The following is a 19,239-nucleotide window of genomic DNA, read 5'->3' as shown; positions in this document are numbered from 1 at the left end:
TCTGTACCCTTTCTCACAAGTTGCATAACCCACAAACACACCTTTGACAGACTTTGCATCAAGCTTTTGTCTTCTTTCTGCTGGTATATGAACATAACAGAGTGATCCAAACACCTTTAAGTGACCAATTCCTGGTTTTCTCCCACTGTAGGCTTCAAAAGGAGTCATATTATCAAGAGCTTTTGTAGGTGATCTGTTTAGAATATAAACAGCTGTATGTACAGCTTCTGCCCACAGAAAGTATGGCATGCTTTTATCATGAAGCATTGCCTTAGCCATCTCTACAACTGTTCTATTCTTTCTCTCCACTACTCCATTTTGCTGTGGAGTATAAGCAATGGATAACTGTCTTTGTATGCCTTCAGATTCCAACAACTTGCTGAATTCGGTTGATAGAAATTCTCCCCCCCTGTCACTCCTTAGGCATTTCACTTTAAATTCACATTGTAACTCCACCATTGCTTTGAACTTTCTGAAACAGATTAGTGCCTCAGACTTATGTCTTAGGAAATAAACCCATGACATTCTTGTGTGATCATCAATAAACAACATGAAATATTTGTTTCCAGCAATAGATTCAGTGTTCATGGGACCACACAAATCTGTGTGTATCAATTCTAGAGGATTCTTAGCTCTCCAAGCTTGTCCTTTTGGAAACCAGTTTCTGTGTTGTTTTCCCATTTGACAACCTACACACACACCATCAACATCTTCAAGGTGTGGAAGACCATGCACCATTTCTTTTTCTCTAAGCTGCTTGAGGCTTCTAAGATTTAGGTGTCCTAGTCTCTTGTGCCAAGTCCAGGTACATTCAGTTACACTAGCCTTCAATGCAACTTGATCAGTTTGCATTAAAGACAAAGGGTAGCACCTATTATTTTTCATCTTAACCTTGATAACCAGACAATCAAGTGAAGGACCATCAAATATGCAACACTCTCTTCCACCAAAAAGCAAATAATATCCATGTTCGTCCATCTGTCCCACACTCAACAGATTTTCCTTCAAACCAGGTAGAAACATGACTTCCTTGATGCATTTACTACCAGAATTTGTATCAATCACAAGTGAACCTATTCCAGCAACATCTACCAGATTTCCAGTGGGCATTTGTACTTTTCCAGTGACATTCGTTCTTACATCCATAAGTAGCTCAACATTTCCAGTCATGTGGTTGCTACAACCACTATCAATATACCAGTTTTCATTCACCTTGACTTCAGTAATTGCACTGTTAGCATAAAACAGATTGCCTGTCACTTCTGATTGATTAGCACAGTTTGCCTTCTGAATAACCTTGCCTGCTGTGCATTCTCTAGCCCAATGCCCGAACCTATCACAGTTGTGACATTTGGATTGCCCCTTGTATCGACATTCTCCAAAGTGAAACTTAGAGCACACTTTACACTGTGGTTTAACTGTATCTTGCTTCATGAATCCTGAAGAAGATGAATTTTGTGCAGAATTAGTAAATGATCTCTGTTGGAACTTAGGCTTAGACTCCCATTTCTTGCCTTTAGAATTCCAATTTTTCTGGAATTTTGATGAACCAGATTGAGCTTCATTTCTAGTTTGCCCCTTTGGACTTACTGAGAATGATGCAAAAGCCTTCTCAGTGATATCAACATTATGCAAGTCAAACCGTTGTTCTTGACTCTTCAAAATTGCAACAACTTCTTGCAGTTCTACAGTCTCAAGACACTTTGTGTTTTCTATAACTAAACAGATGGAATCATAAGGTTTACTTAGACTAATCAGAACCTTCTGCACAAGTCTCTCATTAGAAAGAGATTCACCAAATGTTCTCATCTGATTAATTAAATCATTCAATCTTGTGAGATAACTAGATAGGGATTCATCATCTCGCATTCTAGCATACTCAAATTCTCTTCTAAGATTCTGAAGTTTTACAGATCTAACCTGATCACCACCATGATATTCTCCATACAGTAGATCCCATGCCATCTTGGCTGATTCAGCATTGGCAATCCGAGGAAATATTTGATCCGAAACCGCATTCTGGATAATACCCAGAGCTTTTGCATCTTGCATATATGCTGCGACCATTTTCTCATCGTCTTCTTCTTCCTCTGAGCTTCCTTCAACCTTCTTCTTCTTTGTTTCTGAGATCGTAATCCCCTTTTCAACTAATTTCCATAGCCCGTGAGATTTGAAGATCGTCACCATCTTGATTCTCCAGAACTCGTAGTTCTCACCGGAGAAGATCGGAGTTCTCACCTCAGAACTTCCAGATCCAGCCATTTCTTAGCTTAGACGAGACGAACAAAAAATCGAAATCGGATTCTATGGAATTTCGGCGACTTCGCCTGAACCGGAACGAGCTCGAGTGTAGCTCGATTGCTTCACAGTTTACTCCCAGATCTCAAATGATCGAACAAGGCTCTGAGGCCATGTTAGAGTTCGAGTGATTAGCTATGTTTCTATGGAAGCAAGGAATCTGAAGAGTTAGAGAGAAATGCAATACAAAGGAATGCTCTGTTCTTCCTCTCAAAATCTGAGAGTGATGTTTCATATATCTCAATATCAAATACACGCACAAAGGCATGTGAACATAACAACTAGCCTTAGCTGGATAACCACAATCAACACTACAATCTCAGCCTTACACTTGTCATAATCTAAGACTAAGTGAATACACAATTAAAACACAAGGCTTATTTACTTTAACTCTACTTAGCTCACACAGCTTATACACTAATAATTGGAACTCCGAAGATATAAAAATAGCTTGAAGAGCACGAAAACAAAACCAGATTTAATTTCGAGAGCAAATCTCGCACCTAAATTGGAGGGACGTATTTATATAGGGGGGCAAAAGTGTGGAGAGCAAGCAAACAAGCCAATTTGGATTTTACCTGTGCTCTTACTATCGGAAAACTAATAAAATGTGTTCGAAATTTTGAATTTTAACGATAATGATAAAATAAAGAAGAAAATGAATACTATCAGGATTGACTTTTTAGTGTAAAAGTGTGGTTTTTCATTAAAGTGAACAGTACTGAGAACTTTTCGTTAAAGTTCCATTTACTATTACTTCACAATAGTTGTAAGCCATATGTTAACATGATTAAAAATTTGTATGAATGAAGATTCCACCGTTACGTGATTAAGGGCAGTTGAAATTGTTTTTAGAGAAAATATTTTTGGATTTCAAAAAAAAAAAAATTAGTTATGTGCTTTTTATAGGAAATATTTCAAACATTTTTCTAGAATTAACTTATAATTTTACTAATAATTGGTTTCAAAAATATATTTTTTCTTAAAAACGCTTGCAGTTATTTTAAAACACTTCTCAAACTAATAAAACGACTAAATCACAAAAATAAAACAACGAAATTAACGGACAAGATTGAACAACAACGTCAAATAGGCCTGCACTTTTACATAAGGGCAAAATCGTCATTACATATTTATCCTTATTCACAAACCGACCCCAAACTCTGGTGTCGTATTGGAATGTTTTTGCCAATTGGCCCTTCTTCTTTCTTCTTCATCTCCTCGGGATCGGAATTCGGATGATTCAGAGCAGTAGAGAAGTAACTCCCAAAGCTTGAAGCTTTTTCCCAAAAAAAGAAAAAAGCTTGAGACTCGGCAGTTGGCAATTCGGTACCGAGTCGAAAAAGCGAGTCGATCCGTCCGATTTGGAACCGAGTCAGTGAGCGCGGGAAGCAATTATGCTGGATCTGGGTCCGTTCTCGGACCCGAACTTCGACCCGAAGAAGTGGGTGAACTCGGCGTGCCAGGCCCGGCACCCGCAGGACTCGGTAGACAAGCACATGGTGGATCTCGAGATGAAGCTCCAGATGGTCTCGGAGGAGATCGCAGCTTCGCTCGAGGAGCAGAGCGCCTCCGCCCTCCTCCGCGTTCCACGTGCCACACGTGACGTTGTCCGCCTCCGCGATGATGCCGTATCGCTCCGCTCCGCCGTGTCCTCCATTCTCGACAAGCTCAAGAAGGTAGGTTACCGTTACCAGCCTCTTCTGTCTGTTATACTCTTGTTTGGTTGCTGAGAAAATGTGGGATAATTGAATTGGGATTTGGGATTATTTGGGAATTGAACAATCAATCAGTCATATGCATTGTGCAGGCAGAGGGATCTTCAGCTGAATCTATAGCGGCGCTTGCGAAAGTCGATATTGTGAAGCAGAGAATGGAAGCTGCATACGAGACATTGCAAGATGCTGCCGGGTTAACTCAACTGAGTGCGACGGTCGAGGATGTTTTTGCAAGCGGTGATCTTCCTCGCGTGGCCGAAACTTTAGCCAACATGCGGCATTGCTTGTCTGCTGTTGGGGAGGTAATGGAAGCTGCATATTATGTTTTTAAAGATTTATATTTTTGTAGTTAATTCAGTACCATAGTGCATTTTTTGTATGTATTTGGTCATAATGAAGGCATATCGATGATCAACCCCGTGATTTTAGGTTGCGGAATTTGCTAATGTGAGGAAGCAACTTGAGGTCTTAGAGGATAGGCTTGATTCAATGGTGCAACCACGTCTTACCGACGCAATATCCAATCGCAAGGTCACAATCCCTAACATTTTTCTTATTGAATTGCTTCCTTTCTATTATAGTCCAACAGCCTTTTTTGTGGCTAGACTCTAGATGAAAAATGACGATTTATACGTCTTTACAGGTTGAAATTGCTCAAGATTTGCGTGGAATTCTCATTCGAATTGGGAGGTTCAAGTCCATGGAGCTGCATTATACAAAAGTTCACCTAAAGCCCATAAAGCAGCTATGGGAAGATTTTGACGCAAAACAACCACCGCCTAATAAGCTTGCAACTGAGAAGTCTCAATTTGAAAGACCATCCGCTACTAATGAGTCTCAGTCAGCTGCTCCCACAATTCTATTCTCCACTTGGCTCCCAAATTTCTATGATGAATTGCTACTTTATCTTGAACAAGAATGGAAGTGGTACATTCTCACTCTTTGATTCCCAGACATTTTTCTATTTTATCCTTGTTCTTAGGCCTCGTTTGATAAGTAGGATTGGATTGGAATGAATAACTCTCCAATTTCAAGGCAAATTGATGGTAGAAGTGAATGATATTTCATTTAGAGGGGATTACCGAGAAGCGGATTAGACATGAAGAAAACTCATTCCTTCTAATCCTACCATTTTGGAGAGGATTGGAATAGATATGTTTCCTTCGTGAGTAAAATCTTCTACCCTGTTGTTGATCATAATTTTTTCATGTCTCCCCTCAAAACATGCCTTGAGATTAGAAAGTTATCCATTCCATTCCAATCCTACTCTCCAAATGAGCCCTTAATGTGTTACCATGAGATATTGCATTTGTATATAACTCAGCAATGTAAACTGTCTTTTCCTTATGTTCTTTATCTGGTTTTACAACAGAAAATGGGGACAAGACATACTTTTGAGGCTTCTGCATATTCATGTTCACTATTATTATCTTCCATAATGTTAAGAAAATTTTGAATTTATACCCCTCTAAAGAAGAAAAAATAAATATTCGGGAAAGGTTTAGGAAGTTACAGAATTTTATTCTAAAGTCATGGAATATCAAAATTAGCTTCAACTGTTGTGTATAGGTGCATGGTTGCCTTTCCTGAGGATTATAAGTCTCTTGTCCCAAAACTGCTGGTTGAGACGATGGTAGCTGTTGGGGCAAGTTTTGTTTCCCGTATCAACCTTGCTACTGGAGATGTTGTTCCTGAAACAAAATCATTGGCAAAAGGTTGGATGTGAATTTATGTTCTGTTATTATTAGATGATGTTTTAAATGATTATGATCTGAGACTTGTTTTATTTTACCATCTTTCTTCTCTTAAAACTTGTACTGGTCCGAATGACTTGGGTATTGCATTGGTATTAGGTGGTGTGAAATGATACATTGCTACTCATTAGAGGGTTGATATTCTGATTCTGTGTGCTGGATGGATATACAAAGTTTTTGTCCCACCTCTCACACCTTTCACCATTTCGATATTTTTCTAATGATTAATTCTTTATTATCATATCTCAAATTTCTTATTTTTAAACTTTAGGTATATTAGATATTCTTTCTGGTGACATGCCAAAGGGTATCAAGATCCAGACGAAGCATCTGGAGGCTTTGATTGAATTACACAATATGACCCAGACCTTTGCAAGGAATATTCAGCATTTGTTTTCGGAATCTGATCTACGTGTTTTAATGGATACGCTAAAGGCAGTCTATCTTCCATATGAATCATTTAAGCAAAGGTAAGAAAGATCAGGGTTTGAATTTTCATTCAGGCCTGGTTTTCTTTTCTTACTTGCATTTGGTTCAGTTTGGATTGGCCCTTGATTTCCTTCTTTTTGATATACTCGATATGGTGCTGTCTTTTATTTGTTAATTTTTTTATTGGTTGATCTATGGTGAAACGTGTGGTAGGTATGGACAGATGGAGCGTGCTATACTTTCTGCTGAGATTGCTGGAGTGGATCTAAGAGGAGCCGTTACCCGTGGTGTGGGAGCTCAAGGAATTGAACTTAGTGAAACAGTTCGCAGAATGGAGGAATCAATTCCCCAAGTTATTGTACTTCTTGAAGCAGCTGTTGAAAGATGCATCAGCTTGACTGGAGGTTCTGAGGCAGATGAGTTAATTCTTGCAATTGATGACATAATGTTACAGTATATTTCTACCTTGCAAGAAACCCTGAAATCGTTAAGAGTTGTCTGTGGAGTGGATCATGGTGGTGACGGTGTTGGTTCAAAGAAGGAGACAGGGTTGGATAAGAAGGACATCCAAAGTGCACGCAAGGTTGATTCGATTTCGAATGAGGAGGAGTGGTCCATCGTGCAAGGTGCTTTACAAATCCTTACAGTTGCAGATTGTCTAACTAGCAGGTCCTCTGTATTTGAAGCTTCCTTGAGAGCTACTCTTGCGAGATTGAGCACTACACTCTCAGTTTCCGTGTTTGGTTCAAGTGTGGACCAAAACCTATCTCATCTTGCTAGTGATGATGGAAATGGTTCATCATCTTTGGGCGGAAGGGCTGCCCTGGATGTGGCGGCTGTGCGGCTCATTGATGTTCCTGAGAAGGCTCGAAAACTCTTTAACCTTTTAAGTCAGGTATGATTAGATTAATGTTTCAGCCTTGCTGTTCTCTCTTCCATATACTCCCCCTTCAGTTTAAATGAGAACATTATTTTGGGGGTCGAAATATAAATTGACATCACCTTTTGGTGCAATGCAGTCTAAAGATCCTCGGTTTCATGCACTTCCCCTCGCATCTCAGAGGGTTACAGCATTTGCTGACACAGTTAATGAACTTGTATACGATGTTCTCATCTCCAAAGTACGGCAACGCCTCAGTGATGTTTCTCGATTACCAATATGGTCCTCAGTTGAAGAACAAAGTGCATATCATCTCCCAACCTTCAGTGCTTACCCGCAGGCCTATGTGACCAGTATCGGTGAATATCTTCTTACTTTACCTCAGCAGTTAGAGCCACTTGCGGAGGGCATTTCGAACAGTGATGCCAACAATGATGAAGCCCAGATTTTTGCAACAGAATGGATGTTCAAGGTACCGACGTACATCTGCAATATTTTGTAGTAACTTTGTGAATCTTATCAAAATTGCTTAATAGACAATTCAACGACACTCTTCCGTTTTGACAATGCTGTGTTTGTGTAATGAAGGTTGCAGAGGGTGCCACTGCTCTTTACATGGAGCAACTGCGAGGAATTCAGTACATCACAGATCGTGGAGCGCAACAGCTATCTGTTGACATAGAGTATCTAAGCAATGTGCTTTCTGCCTTATCAATGCCAATTCCTCCTGTCCTTGCCACATTCCACACCTGTCTTTCTTCCCCAAGAGACCAGCCCAAGGACCTTGTGAAGTCGGACGCAGGAAATCTCGACATTCCAACTGCAAACCTTGTATGTAAGATCCGGCGTTTGAGTCTAGACTAGTCATAATTTCATCGTGGACGAAATTGTTTGAAAGATGTGCAGTACATTCTTGAATTTATACAGAGGGTCGGGTTGTTTTTGTGTCTGAATTAGCCATCGGTTCGATGTTTCAACATTTTGCAGTTAATGGAGTTATCATGTGCTTTGGCAACGAGTATGTAAAATTTTGAAATACTAGCAATCGTATACATGCTTTGCATGTGCTTATTAAGATTTTTTAAATAAAATTTACAAAGAGAACATAAATTGGTGCTAAAGCTTTTTTATGACGCTCTTCAAACAATTTTTCGTCGTTAAAGGAGCTGTTCTTTTCTTTAGCGACTATTTCTAGATAACTATTTCGTCAGTAGAAGTTTACTTCTACTCGGAGAAAAAACGCAAAAGCAAAATGACTGATATGGTTACCGGGTTGTAAAGCTTTGAACAAAAACAGTGAAATTACTTAAAATTTCTGCATGTGACGTAATTGTGAGAGAGTGCTCGGATGTAAATGCAGTGGCAACCGGCTTGAATGATTGTTCGGCATTGATCGAGACAAGGTCCGCAACTTGAAGATACATCTTGTGGTTTCTGATGAGAGAAAACTATTGGTGGTAACAAAGTATCTTCAGATTTCAAGTGGTCGCTACGGCAGATGGATGAACCGCGAGAGGATAACACTTACGTGATGACCGATGATGTTGCTCTTTTCCTCGGTGATGTCTCTCTTCAATGTCTGTTTGTGTTTCAAAGTTGGGATGTCAACCAAATTGCATATACTTCCACCGCGATGATTGTGTTCAAGGCTGTGGACCTGAAGATTATGGTGTGTACAACATCGCAGACCGGAGTTTTTCAAGCCCTTCCTTCGTTGATACAAGGTTTATTCGAGCAAGAGAGAACAAGTCGATCGACTCCATCATCACAAAGAAAGACCAACCGGCTGAGGCATTTATTTGAGATTGTGATCAATATTCTCTCCTTGAATTGTATGTATAAGGGGGATTTCAAGACATTTTACATCTTCTAACGGAAATGCCTTTAGCGAGAAATGTTTCCAACTACCTGCTCGTGTTACGGATACTTTGGATTAGCGTATTAAGACAAGTCATGACATACATCTTTTATTTGCATAGCTTCTTACCGGTAAGAATATGTTCAATATCTTTGACAAAAAAAAAAGAATATGTTCAATATCTGAGTTGAATATTTACACATCTTCTTACCTGCAAGAACACGTTCATTATTTGAGTTGAATATTTACGAAGGTTCTTACCAGTAAGAACGCTTCATACATTTCTTAGATTCTTTTTTTTTTTAATTATTCTGAAAGTAGACAAAGTGTTAGAAAAGTGCATGGCGTGTAATGACTTGTCTTGACACTCTAGCCCTTGCATCGTGGCACGTCATAACAAGTCTTGTGAATTGTTGACAAAATGCATGGTGTGTCATGACATGCATTCTACCAACAATTCGCGACGCTTGTCATGTCATGGCCAATAGCGATGTTCTGGCATGCCACGATGCGAGGGTTACTGTGTCAAGACAAATCATGACATGCATTTTTCTAACACTTTGACACGCTAGGGTTTGCGGGGAGGAGGAAAACGTCTATCATGCGCAACCTTACCCTTACTTTGAAAATAGGCTATTTCCACGACTCAAACCCTTAACATTTCGATCACAAATGAGCAACCTTTATGTTGCATCAAGGCTCGCCCTTGGTAAATATCATCAATATTCATTGATTTTCCTATATCTTGTCGATATAGTGTGAAGTTTGCATTTCACTTCACTTTCGTATCAATCCTTAATGTTTTGGATATTTCGACAAGATTATCAACAATTTCATGAATATTTTATACTTAAAAGTAACCATGGAAATATTGGTTTGGTTTAGCGCATTCGAATTTAGCTTCAGCAAGTGCCGAGTGGATTACTGGATTATGATTGTATTTCACTTTCCCATCGGTGACGATGGCGTCTACAAGTTTGGAGATCATACAACTTTACAAGATCTCGATTATGCGACAATGTCAAAAATGATACCGATCATATTCAATCATTTCAGTTCCATTTGGTAACTCAATTCTCCCTACTCTTAAACTAGTTCTGCAAGATGAACAGGGGCGCCCTCCGCAAACCATTGCTAGCCATGAGAGATATTTGACCCGTAGCAAATCTAATCGTCGAGGTTTGCCGGATTTTATCTTGCCCTTCCTGCAAAACTTCAAAAGAAATGCACTAATCTGCAGAGTTATGATTGGCAGTTACCTCCATTCACCGTTGACGGCAAATCTTATATCGCATCCCAGTCTGGTGAAGTAGATGTCCATGCCCATGGAAACAACAGTTATGCTCAAAAGCGGCTCCTCAGAGACCGAGACAGAAATTTGAACTCCAAAACTACCTATTTCACATGATAGTGGAGTCTATCAGATTATCCCCAGTCTTGACTGGTCTTTATCCCCTCACCGAAAAGAATGCTTGCACCGATCTAACCATTAGAAGGGTAAAACCAGACCAATTATTTCTAGATGTATATGGAGAGTAACCTAAATACCTCAAGAGGAATGAACATGTAGCACACAATCCGCGCATTTGACGACTGGTTTCTTCGGATCCCCATCCCGGTTAAACAGGCAGCACCAGCAGCAGAGTGGTTAAAACTAAAAACCAGATACAGGAGGATGGAAAAGAAAGGGAAAAGTGTACCTATGGAAAGAAGGAAATATTGCATAGGTTGGTGACGGTAAATATACGATAAATGTGTTACCTCAAAAATGATTAAAAATCATCATGTCGCCAGCTGCGGTGTTCTGATGTCTTAAATATGTGTAAACACAGAAGTTTCATACAGCAAAAGGAAATTTGCCTCGTCCCAAGTCTAAAATGAAATGTAAAAACGAGTTACAATAATAAAATTATACCTACCTCAACCATTTTCTTCGCTAATAATACTGATGAATGGGAGATGGTAGTCTCAACAAAGATGTGAGATATGGAAACTACCTCATTAAATTTCAAAGCTCAGACATCATTCTACACGATTCATCAATACGGGCGAACTGGACTTCTAGGTGACCTTTTGTGACTGTGCCTAACAGGGGAACGTGACCTGCTTCGATCACGGTACCTATCCCTTCCTCCATCTCTTCCATTTCTGGACCTATGATCCACCCCTCTCCCTCCATCCCGACTACCTCTGCCATTCCATTCCCTCGACCTTTCATGATCCGAGTCTCGTTCTCGATATCTGTCCCGCTCCCTGTCACGATCTCTATCACGATACCTGTCCCTGTCACTTGAATTACTTCTCCTTCTATCCTCCTGTTCCTTCTCCCTCTGTTTCCTCCGTTCTTCTGCTTCTTTCTCCCTCGCTAACCTTTCTTCTTCCCTTGCCTTCTCTTTAGATTCCTGAAAAATAAGGTCCACATTTTTCAGTCCCTGAGCAAGAAATCATATTTTTCCTTAACTTCAATATTTAATTAATCAACAGAGAGACTCACCTTGAACTCAGCTATAAAATCCCGAACCATGCCATAACCAATATGCTGTTTCCCTGTAACATGAGACTGAGTTCTCTCTACAGCATCATTGGCCACAAGAAATGAACCACAGATCTCACAGAGTGCCATTTTTTTCTCCTGTGCCAGCATCAACACTTTATCATTCTGGGGCTGCTGAGCCAAGGCTGTCTTCTCGGAATTAAGCATATCCACCTACCAAATGAAAGGATAATAAAGAAATCAAGTATTCAAATTTCATGTAGCAGTATACTTCACAGTAATAATTAAAAATCCCCAACAGCAGCACCTTTCTCATGAGTGCTTCAGCTTCATCGACCTTTCCAGCTTCACCTAGGGCCTCCACTTGTTCCAGTAAGTTCTTTATCTTTTCCTCCAGAACAGATAGCTGTTCAGACTTTTCAGCTGACAGTGGAGGAGCTGGTGCAGGTTCCACCTCCTGAGCTAGGCGTTCTCTCCCACGCTTTACTCTTCTATCCAAATCCATCACCTGAAAAGCAAATTATAATGAGACACAGAAATATAGGTGAAAAAGCATACATCACGAAGAGAAATGAGGAGACATGCAAAACATACCAATTTCTCACAAAAGTGAGCAAGTTCAGCTTCAAACTTGGGTACATAAGCATCATGCCGCGGGGACTCTTCAAAACTAAAATCAATAACATAAAGAATTAAAACTGGAACTACATAAAATAATGACAACTTTGGAACAGGAAACAACAGAAATATTAAAACAAAAGCAAAAACCAGCGAGTTTTGAGCTAGAGAACAAAACCAGAAAAGCGAAAACAAAAAAGAATGATATGGATAATCTTTGCTTTGGTCTCGTGCATTGAATTGTGATATCAAAACTAAAATATACCTGGGGTACTTATGAAAGGGGAGAGTGTATGAAATGACCTCTGGTCATCACCCAAGGTCAAAAATAAACTTCGATTTTTGCAAACCCTTCCAGATACTCATCTTATAAACATAAATATAGCAATTATATATCACTTCCCTGATAATCTGTGCAAATATCTGTACATCAACAATGCATAGGTAAGAAATATTAAATAATTAATCTGACCAGTGGCAAATAACCTATAACCGAACCCCTACTGAATACAAAAGAGAGTAGACCATGCATAATTATCTGCCAAAATAAATAATTGATAGACGATTCATGCAGCAGACATTTATTTATTTGACGTCTCATGCAGCAGAGCATCACTAAACAAATATTTTACTCTATATTATGAGCAACTATTTAGCTACTGCTGACTTGGAATTGATAAACGATTCTCCCCTTCGAGGAAAGATCTGTTCAAATGCGTAAATAAGTTACCTCAAAAACAAAAACCCAGCTACCGCTTAGAATACCATGTAAGGCATGTCAAAGTTTCATCCTACACCCTACACCACACATAAGAAGCAGAAAACTTGTTTGTACGAAGACAAGAGAAACAACATTCTTACAACAGAAGCATATAAATGATCAAAAAGTCTTTATGGGTTAGCAAGCTAAACTTTTTCCAAAATCATATCGTTCTTTTGATAGAATTCGTGACAAAACAATTCCAAACAAGCACAAAGGACCCTCCTTTGATTGCAAATATAAACTCCGTACATAGCAGAACGAGAAAACATTAGATAACATTGTGATTGATTCACATTGCCAAAAAATAAAAACTCTCAACTCTATAAATGTTCAGTCTATCACCTTTCTTTCAACTTTGGGTCATGTATTTTAGAGCAAGGTCCTGATACGAAAACAAAAAATTTACAGTCAGTGAAAGCGTGCCCTCCACAGAAACAAATTTAAGCATCTGATACGAAAAGCTGAAATCCCTAATCATGATTCAAGCATTTGATCTTATTCCTCAGCAAGAAACATAGTGTTAAACAATTGAACATCAATACAATTTCCAATCGCAACTCACCTAGATCGCTTCGAGTGTTAACGAAGAGATCGTGAGGACAAAATCGAACCATATAGGCTTTACAAACCTCCTTATCATCCCAAGTAATTTCCTTGTACCCCTTTCTCTCCTCCTCCGTCAAATTACGAGCTGGAATTCACCACAAATCAGTATTCCAAAACCAAATTAAACCAATTCAAACCAAAATCAACTAAGAAAAACATCAAACAAATTAAAACCCATTAAAGCCATTATCTTTTCTAAACAAATCCAAAGTCCCCAACTCATAATCAGCAATTATCGTTTCTAAACAGAGCGGCGATCAATTAGGGTTTGAACCTGAGCCCATAAGTTCGTCCAGCAGAGCTCTCTGAGCATCCATGGCTGTGTCAAGTGATGATTTGGGATTGGGAAGGGGAACAACAAAAAGAAACCGATTTGGGCTTTTGGAGAGAAGAAATTCAGAAGGGTTTGTAGCGGAGCAACCAGTGTGGATTGAGCAGTGGGATAGGTATCAATGGCTTCTAGGGTTTTGCTCTCCAAGGACTAGAATCTGAGAGAGAAATTCGAGAAGAGAAAAGAGGCGAACTGGGCCTGGTCTTGTCTGTGTATCCGTGCGAGGTACTCTTGGTCACCGGAATTGAACTTTTTTTTTAACCCGAATCCTCGCCTGATCCTCTTTGTGAGGATCATGATCCGCCAATTATGCCGGTTCATCGTATATCGTGCAGTTAGAAATTATTTTAAATATTTTTATTTAAAATTAAACACAAATATTACTTGACAAAAATTGACCGTACGATGAACGGATTTTCAAAATTCTCATCAAAAAAATCCAAAGAGCAACAATACGTGATAAAGGACAGATGTACATTGGGACCAAGGTGGTCCCAAGACCATTCGAAGGAAGGTCAGATTCTTCGAATGTTTGGTCGGGTCTTTTTTGTGCCCATAAAGTATTTGATGTAAACCTACTAGGCATATCTCGGCATTAGCATGTTGCGTTGACACACTTAACAAATGCTATCGATAACACTTGACAAATTCAAAAGACCTTTACATGCGTGTTTTCCAACTTCTAAATGGTCTTGAAACTACTTTGGTCCCAATGTACATTCACCCTTGGCTTGGAGATAATAGATAACTTTTACAAATTTTCCATAAGATACAACGAATTACACATCCAATATGTTGAAACCAAGTCTAAAAACAAGTAGAAAATACAAGCGATATTGGCGAAGGAAATTCGAACACGTGACGTATCGTGACCTAAATGATTTTTTGGTTGAGGTTAAATTTGAGGTCTAGTTTTGTGGAGATAACACGCTTGGACCGTTATCGGCTAAAGACAAGAAGGCCTACTACGGTTAGCTAGTTGCATGGCATGCAGTCCAACCACAGAAGCTTGTATGCTATTATCCAAAATCCTGCAACTTCTGTGGTGCTCTTTATCTCTCGTTTCTTCTACTAATCCAACCCCAAAATCCTCCCATCCAGCTAGCGGGATTCATACTTCTTCATCGCCAATCACAACCAAACCATCCGCTGCGCAAATTTTCAATCATGAACGACACAGTAGACAAACTTGTTATCTTCCTGGCAAAGAGAGACGGCATTGACAAGCTTGTCAAAACCTTCCAATACGTCTCCAAGATTGCGCACTGGCACGCCGAGGCCAAGAACCCCGAAATCGCGCAGCGAGCCAAGCAGTGGGAAGTTGCATCGGGGCTTAGCCGGAAGGCCTTTCGAACGGGGCGGTTTCTCACGGGATTCAATGCGCTGAGAAGAAGCCCCGGCTCCACCCCTACGCTTCGGTTCCTAGCCGTTCTTGCTAATGCTGGGGAGATGGTCTACTTCTTTTTCGACCATTTTCTCTGGCTGTCCAGAATCGGGACTCTGAACCCGAATCTGGCGCGAAAGATGAGCTTTATATCGGCGTTCGGTGAGTCGTTTGGGTATGTTTTCTTCATCGTTTTGGATTTCATTGCGTTGAAAGAGGGCGTGGAGACGGAGAAAAAGGTTGCTGCCTTGGAGGACAAGTCTGCGGAGACGAAGAGCGAGAGTTTGAGAAAGATTAGGGCTGATAGAGTGATGAGATTAATGGCAGTGGCGGCTAATGTTGCGGATTTGATCATCGGAATCGCGGACATCGAGCCTAATCCGTTCTGTAATCATGCTGTCACTCTCGGGATTAGTGGTTTGGTATCTGCATGGTCCGGTTGGTACAGAAACTGGCCTTCATAAGTGATTACGCTCTTGTTAATTGTGTTTAGAGCTGAAGTTTGTAAATTCAGCATCTCTACTGCATCGTTAATATGTATACATGCTTTATCTTAACAAGTGAAGTTGTAATATCACATAATCGTGTTTCAGTACTACACAATAATGTTTTTAAATAAAGGTAAAGGTAAAGTCGTACCCAGTGCACAAGGTTCCTGCTTTACGTAGGGTCTGGGAGAGGTGAATGTCGGCTAGCCTTACCCCCATTTTATGAAGAGGCTGCTCCAAAGTCTCGAACCCGAGACCTACCGCTTATGGGCGAAGGCACTTGCCATCGTACCAAGTGCGACCTCTACAATAATGTTTTAAAATAATGATCTAAAATTAAGGTTGCGTTTAACTGGAAATTCAAAATTTGCGTCCTATAACGAAGAGGAAAGGAAGCAAAGTGTTGAATCAAAATTTGAGTTTTGAGTCCAATCGTTATGAAGGATTATCTTAAATTCAAAACCATAAATTCTCATATACATAGATGATTACTAAATGGTCTGGGACGGTCTCATAAGTAAGCAGGTTAAATTTTCAATTTTGACTAATCACGTAATGAAAGAGATATTGAGATACAATTTGATTGGTTAGAAATCTAAATAGTCGCCAAAAAAAGGACATGTCGTAGAAAACCCAAGTCCGTCTCTCGAAACGACATCGTATGCAACCACATTTATCGGCGGACATCGACAAGTCGTATTACACCGAACGACGGGGAAAGAAGACAGCAATCCAAACAAATCTGAAGGCCGAAGCGGAAGAGAGAGACTCGCAAAGACATGTTATTAAGTAAGCGTTAAGAAGACAAAAGTTGACCGGCGCAAATCTAGTCCCAGTCCGGATCTTCCCTCACTAATTAGTCCCGGGTTTTCCCAAAGCGGTGCCGGAGGGAGCAGAGCAGATCGGATGGCGGATGGGACTGCGCACTCGCGGTATGTGAAGCTGACGAAAGAACAAGCGCCGGCGGAGGACATTAATCCCGGCGAGCTCAATCAGCCCATCGAAGTTCCTCAGGTTTCTCAACCCACACACACTCTCTCTCTAGACCGGTTCGTCGTATTTTTTTGTTAATTTGACATGGGTTTGCTCTGGAAACTCCGTTGCTAATATCCCATTTGTTTTCCTGTATGATTTTGTATGAATTGTATTTCGTTAAATTTGTGTTGGTGAGATTTGGTTTGGATTGTTAATTTTTTCTAGTTTTTTGTATGTATTTCTGATTAGAAGGTTTTTGGGGGGATTGAAGAAATTTATAGTAAAAAAAATTGGGGCTTTGTAATTTGTATAATGCCATTTCCGGGATAAGATGTAAATCAGATTTTTGAAGTCGTATTGGTACATCACGGAATTGTTCAGATCTAGAATTTTCGTAGTTGGTTTTGGCTACAACTTGAATATGGTCGATAAACTACATTTATGTTGTAGGTTTATGGGGTAGATGTTGATGAATTTGTGAATTTTACATGTGAGTTTGTTTGCATTGGAGGGTTGTAATTTTAAGTCGTTGGATCGGATGAGAATGTGATTCGGCAACTGATCTTGTGTGTTATGGGCCAGTTGAATGTTCACAGGTGTAACGAATGTGGACAGCCTTTACCTGACAGCTATCAGGCCCCTGCAGATGAGCCTTGGACAACCGGAATTTTTGGCTGTGCTGAAGATAGAGAAAGTTGTAAGTTGATATGGGAACTAGCTTTTCATTTCTTGTACTGCTGCTTACCTTTGATTTCCATTTATTTTGATCTTTTCCTTTTGCGGGGGATTTGGTGGCCCACTGAGCTTGCCTCATAAACAAAGCGCAAAGCCCTTGCAATAGGGTTTTTTTTTCTTTTCACAAATATGCAACTATAGCGGTGTATGTGTTAAATTCTATGATGCTTATGGCTATATTTGATAAGATATCTTCTTCCTTTCGATTTGTCTGGGGTATTTTGCGTCTGTTGGGGTTTGTCTCTGGAATATTGAATGCTCGGAACAAGCTATCATGCTTGCCTTTCAAAAGTTTGAAATTTATAACTCTAGCATTGCCCTGTTTCATATTCCTTTAGGGAAGTGTTATTGGCACTCCAAAAATCTCATTCTACGCTAAGTGTATTTTTCTTTCTAAATATAGAAATTTTGGAGTGTAGAATGAGAAATTTGGAGTGCCAATAACAATTCCCTTCTTTTATTACAATTTATTAGTCTTATGCTCTGAATGCCGCCTCTAACTTTATCAAGTAGGATGTTTCTGCCCATTCAATTGGTTGACCATAGTCTTGTGATTGATAAGCATGAAATTCCTTGCTCGTACTACTGTGTATCTAGACTCTAGTTCCAGTAATTCGTTTTCTGCAATATAAAAACATGGTCTACTGATAACACTGTGCCTTTCGTTACCTCTTCAGGCTTGACAGGGTTATTTTGTCCATGTGTTCTGTTTGGGCGCAATGTTGAGAGCCTAAGAGACGATACCCCTTGGAACAGACCGTGCATTTGTCATGCCGTTTGTATTGAAGGTGGTATGACTCTGGCAGCATTAACTGCAATCTTCCATGGCATTGACCCAAGGACTTCATTTCTTATTTGCGAGGGTCTGTTATTTTCTTGGTGGATGTGTGGGATATATACAGGTCTTGTCCGGCAATCCTTGCAGAAGAAGTATCATCTAAAGGTAACCTTTTGTTTATCTGTATCTCAAGTTTATGTCATGTGGAATATATTTTTCTTAACTGAAGCTTGCTGGATGCTTAATTGCGTTGTTGACTGCAGAACTCGCCGTGTGACCCATGCTTGACACACTGCTGCTTGCACTGGTGCGCCTTGTGCCAAGAGCACAGGGAGATGAAGGGACGCCTCTCGGACAATGCTGTGATGCCAATGACTGTCGTCAACCCGCCCCAAGTTCAACAGATGAAGTCTGCTGACGACAACCAGGACTCTGCTGCACCATCCTCTACCGACAATACCAACAATAATGGCCACACCAATATGGAGATGCAGGCATTGTAGGATTTAAGCTAAGCATCATTTCACTAGGGTTTTATGTGTGTGAGCTGCCGGCATTGTTGTAAAATGGTTTGATGGCACATACACGGGAAGTCGTCTACACAGTTGCTTAATATTAATCTGTATAAACCTCAATCTATATAGAATCTTATCCTTTTCCATTGCAGTGAGGATTGGAGACATTTTAATTTTGAAAAGATTTCACGTCTAATTGGATACATTGTTGTGTGCTTGTATTTTTTAAGTTTAGGAGGGAGGGGAGCCTCACTTTGAAAGCACTTCTAAACGAGTCCATAATCTTTCTGTTTGGAGATGAAATCCTACGTTTTCAAAACGAACCTGCTATATGATTCATAACAAAGTGGTGTGGATAATCACATATTAATTAATTTTAACGAAGTCCACGTGGATTAATCTATCTTTTAGCTGGCAATTGCCAAGTAAAAAACATAAACATACAAGAACTTCTTATCCGAAAAGGACTAATTACATTTTAGTAGCCAAGCTCTAACAGGTTTAGGATATAAAAACAGAATAATCATTCCTTCTCCTACGCCAATAAAAGTACATATTTGCCTCACAGAAAAAAAAGTTTATATATATAATGTATGGGACTCTTCACTAAATTAA

At 39.8% G+C, this 19,239-nt stretch overlaps 4 protein-coding genes across 5 annotated transcripts; 3 read left to right on the top strand and 1 right to left on the bottom strand.

Annotated features, from left to right (window-relative positions):
- The first annotated feature begins 3,470 nt into the window (after positions 1-3,470).
- On the top strand, positions 3,471-8,189 carry LOC126622149 (conserved oligomeric Golgi complex subunit 7-like). Its single transcript, XM_050290810.1, has 9 exons — positions 3,471-3,977; positions 4,109-4,318; positions 4,446-4,547; positions 4,660-4,943; positions 5,586-5,731; positions 6,042-6,240; positions 6,413-7,094; positions 7,219-7,551; positions 7,668-8,189. The coding sequence occupies exons 1-9, from the start codon at positions 3,696-3,698 to the stop codon at positions 7,941-7,943; spliced, it is 2,514 nt and encodes an 837-aa protein (XP_050146767.1). The 5' UTR covers positions 3,471-3,695; the 3' UTR covers positions 7,944-8,189.
- Positions 8,190-10,706: 2,517 nt separating this feature from the next.
- On the bottom strand, positions 10,707-14,014 carry LOC126625568 (uncharacterized). 2 transcript variants are annotated; one of them, XM_050294632.1, is made up of 8 exons: positions 13,693-14,014; positions 13,375-13,503; positions 13,155-13,194; positions 12,026-12,101; positions 11,739-11,939; positions 11,432-11,644; positions 10,935-11,339; positions 10,707-10,809 (listed from the first exon to the last, which is right to left on the bottom strand). In XM_050294632.1, the coding sequence occupies exons 1-7, from the start codon at positions 13,733-13,735 to the stop codon at positions 10,977-10,979; spliced, it is 1,065 nt and encodes a 354-aa protein (XP_050150589.1). In that variant the 5' UTR covers positions 13,736-14,014; the 3' UTR covers positions 10,707-10,809; positions 10,935-10,976. The 2 variants fall into 2 exon arrangements, with proteins under 2 accessions (XP_050150589.1, XP_050150585.1); XM_050294628.1 differs by having other exon boundaries at positions 10,707-11,339.
- Positions 14,015-14,684: 670 nt separating this feature from the next.
- On the top strand, positions 14,685-15,693 carry LOC126628559 (peroxisomal membrane protein 11B-like). Its single transcript, XM_050298305.1, has one exon. It carries the CDS (start codon positions 14,917-14,919, stop codon positions 15,595-15,597), a length of 681 nt encoding a protein of 226 aa, XP_050154262.1. The 5' UTR covers positions 14,685-14,916; the 3' UTR covers positions 15,598-15,693.
- Positions 15,694-16,342: 649 nt separating this feature from the next.
- LOC126628556 (cell number regulator 6-like) lies at positions 16,343-18,827 on the top strand. The gene is made up of 4 exons (XM_050298294.1): positions 16,343-16,635; positions 17,179-17,293; positions 18,009-18,274; positions 18,373-18,827. Exons 1-4 carry the CDS (start codon positions 16,528-16,530, stop codon positions 18,610-18,612), a joined length of 729 nt encoding a protein of 242 aa, XP_050154251.1. The 5' UTR covers positions 16,343-16,527; the 3' UTR covers positions 18,613-18,827.
- The last annotated feature ends 412 nt before the right edge of the window (positions 18,828-19,239 follow it).

The sequence above is a fragment of the Malus sylvestris genome, chromosome 1 (genome assembly GCF_916048215.2).
Source record: "Malus sylvestris chromosome 1, drMalSylv7.2, whole genome shotgun sequence".
Lineage (NCBI taxonomy): Eukaryota > Viridiplantae > Streptophyta > Magnoliopsida > Rosales > Rosaceae > Malus > Malus sylvestris.
The sequence above is the reverse complement of the archived record's forward strand: the minus strand, read 5'-3'. Positions and strand labels throughout refer to the sequence as shown.

What these genes read in the sequence shown, in the direction of transcription:
- LOC126622149 (XM_050290810.1), top strand. Translation starts at nt 3,696, where the DNA reads ATGCTGGATCTGGGTCCGTTCTCGGACCCGAACTTCGACCCGAAGAAG. An exon ending in ACGCAATATCCAATCGCAAG is followed by an intron (nt 4,548 to 4,659) that starts GTCACAATCCCT and finishes ACGTCTTTACAG; the next exon opens with GTTGAAATTGCTCAAGATTT. An exon ending in CAACAGAATGGATGTTCAAG is followed by an intron (nt 7,552 to 7,667) that starts GTACCGACGTAC and finishes TGTGTAATGAAG; the next exon opens with GTTGCAGAGGGTGCCACTGC.
- LOC126625568 (XM_050294628.1), bottom strand. Translation starts at nt 13,735, where the DNA reads ATGGATGCTCAGAGAGCTCTGCTGGACGAACTTATGGGCTCAG. An exon ending in TAACACTCGAAGCGATCTAG is followed by an intron (nt 13,195 to 13,374) that starts GTGAGTTGCGAT and finishes TTTTCGTATCAG; the next exon opens with GACCTTGCTCTAAAATACAT. An exon ending in CTCACTTTTGTGAGAAATTG is followed by an intron (nt 11,940 to 12,025) that starts GTATGTTTTGCA and finishes TTTGCTTTTCAG; the next exon opens with GTGATGGATTTGGATAGAAG.
- LOC126628559 (XM_050298305.1), top strand. Translation starts at nt 14,917, where the DNA reads ATGAACGACACAGTAGACAAACTTGTTATCTTCCTGGCAAAGAGAGAC.
- LOC126628556 (XM_050298294.1), top strand. Translation starts at nt 16,528, where the DNA reads ATGGCGGATGGGACTGCGCACTCGCGGTATGTGAAGCTGACGAAAGAA. An exon ending in AGCCCATCGAAGTTCCTCAG is followed by an intron (nt 16,636 to 17,178) that starts GTTTCTCAACCC and finishes GTTATGGGCCAG; the next exon opens with TTGAATGTTCACAGGTGTAA. An exon ending in AGAAGAAGTATCATCTAAAG is followed by an intron (nt 18,275 to 18,372) that starts GTAACCTTTTGT and finishes TGTTGACTGCAG; the next exon opens with AACTCGCCGTGTGACCCATG.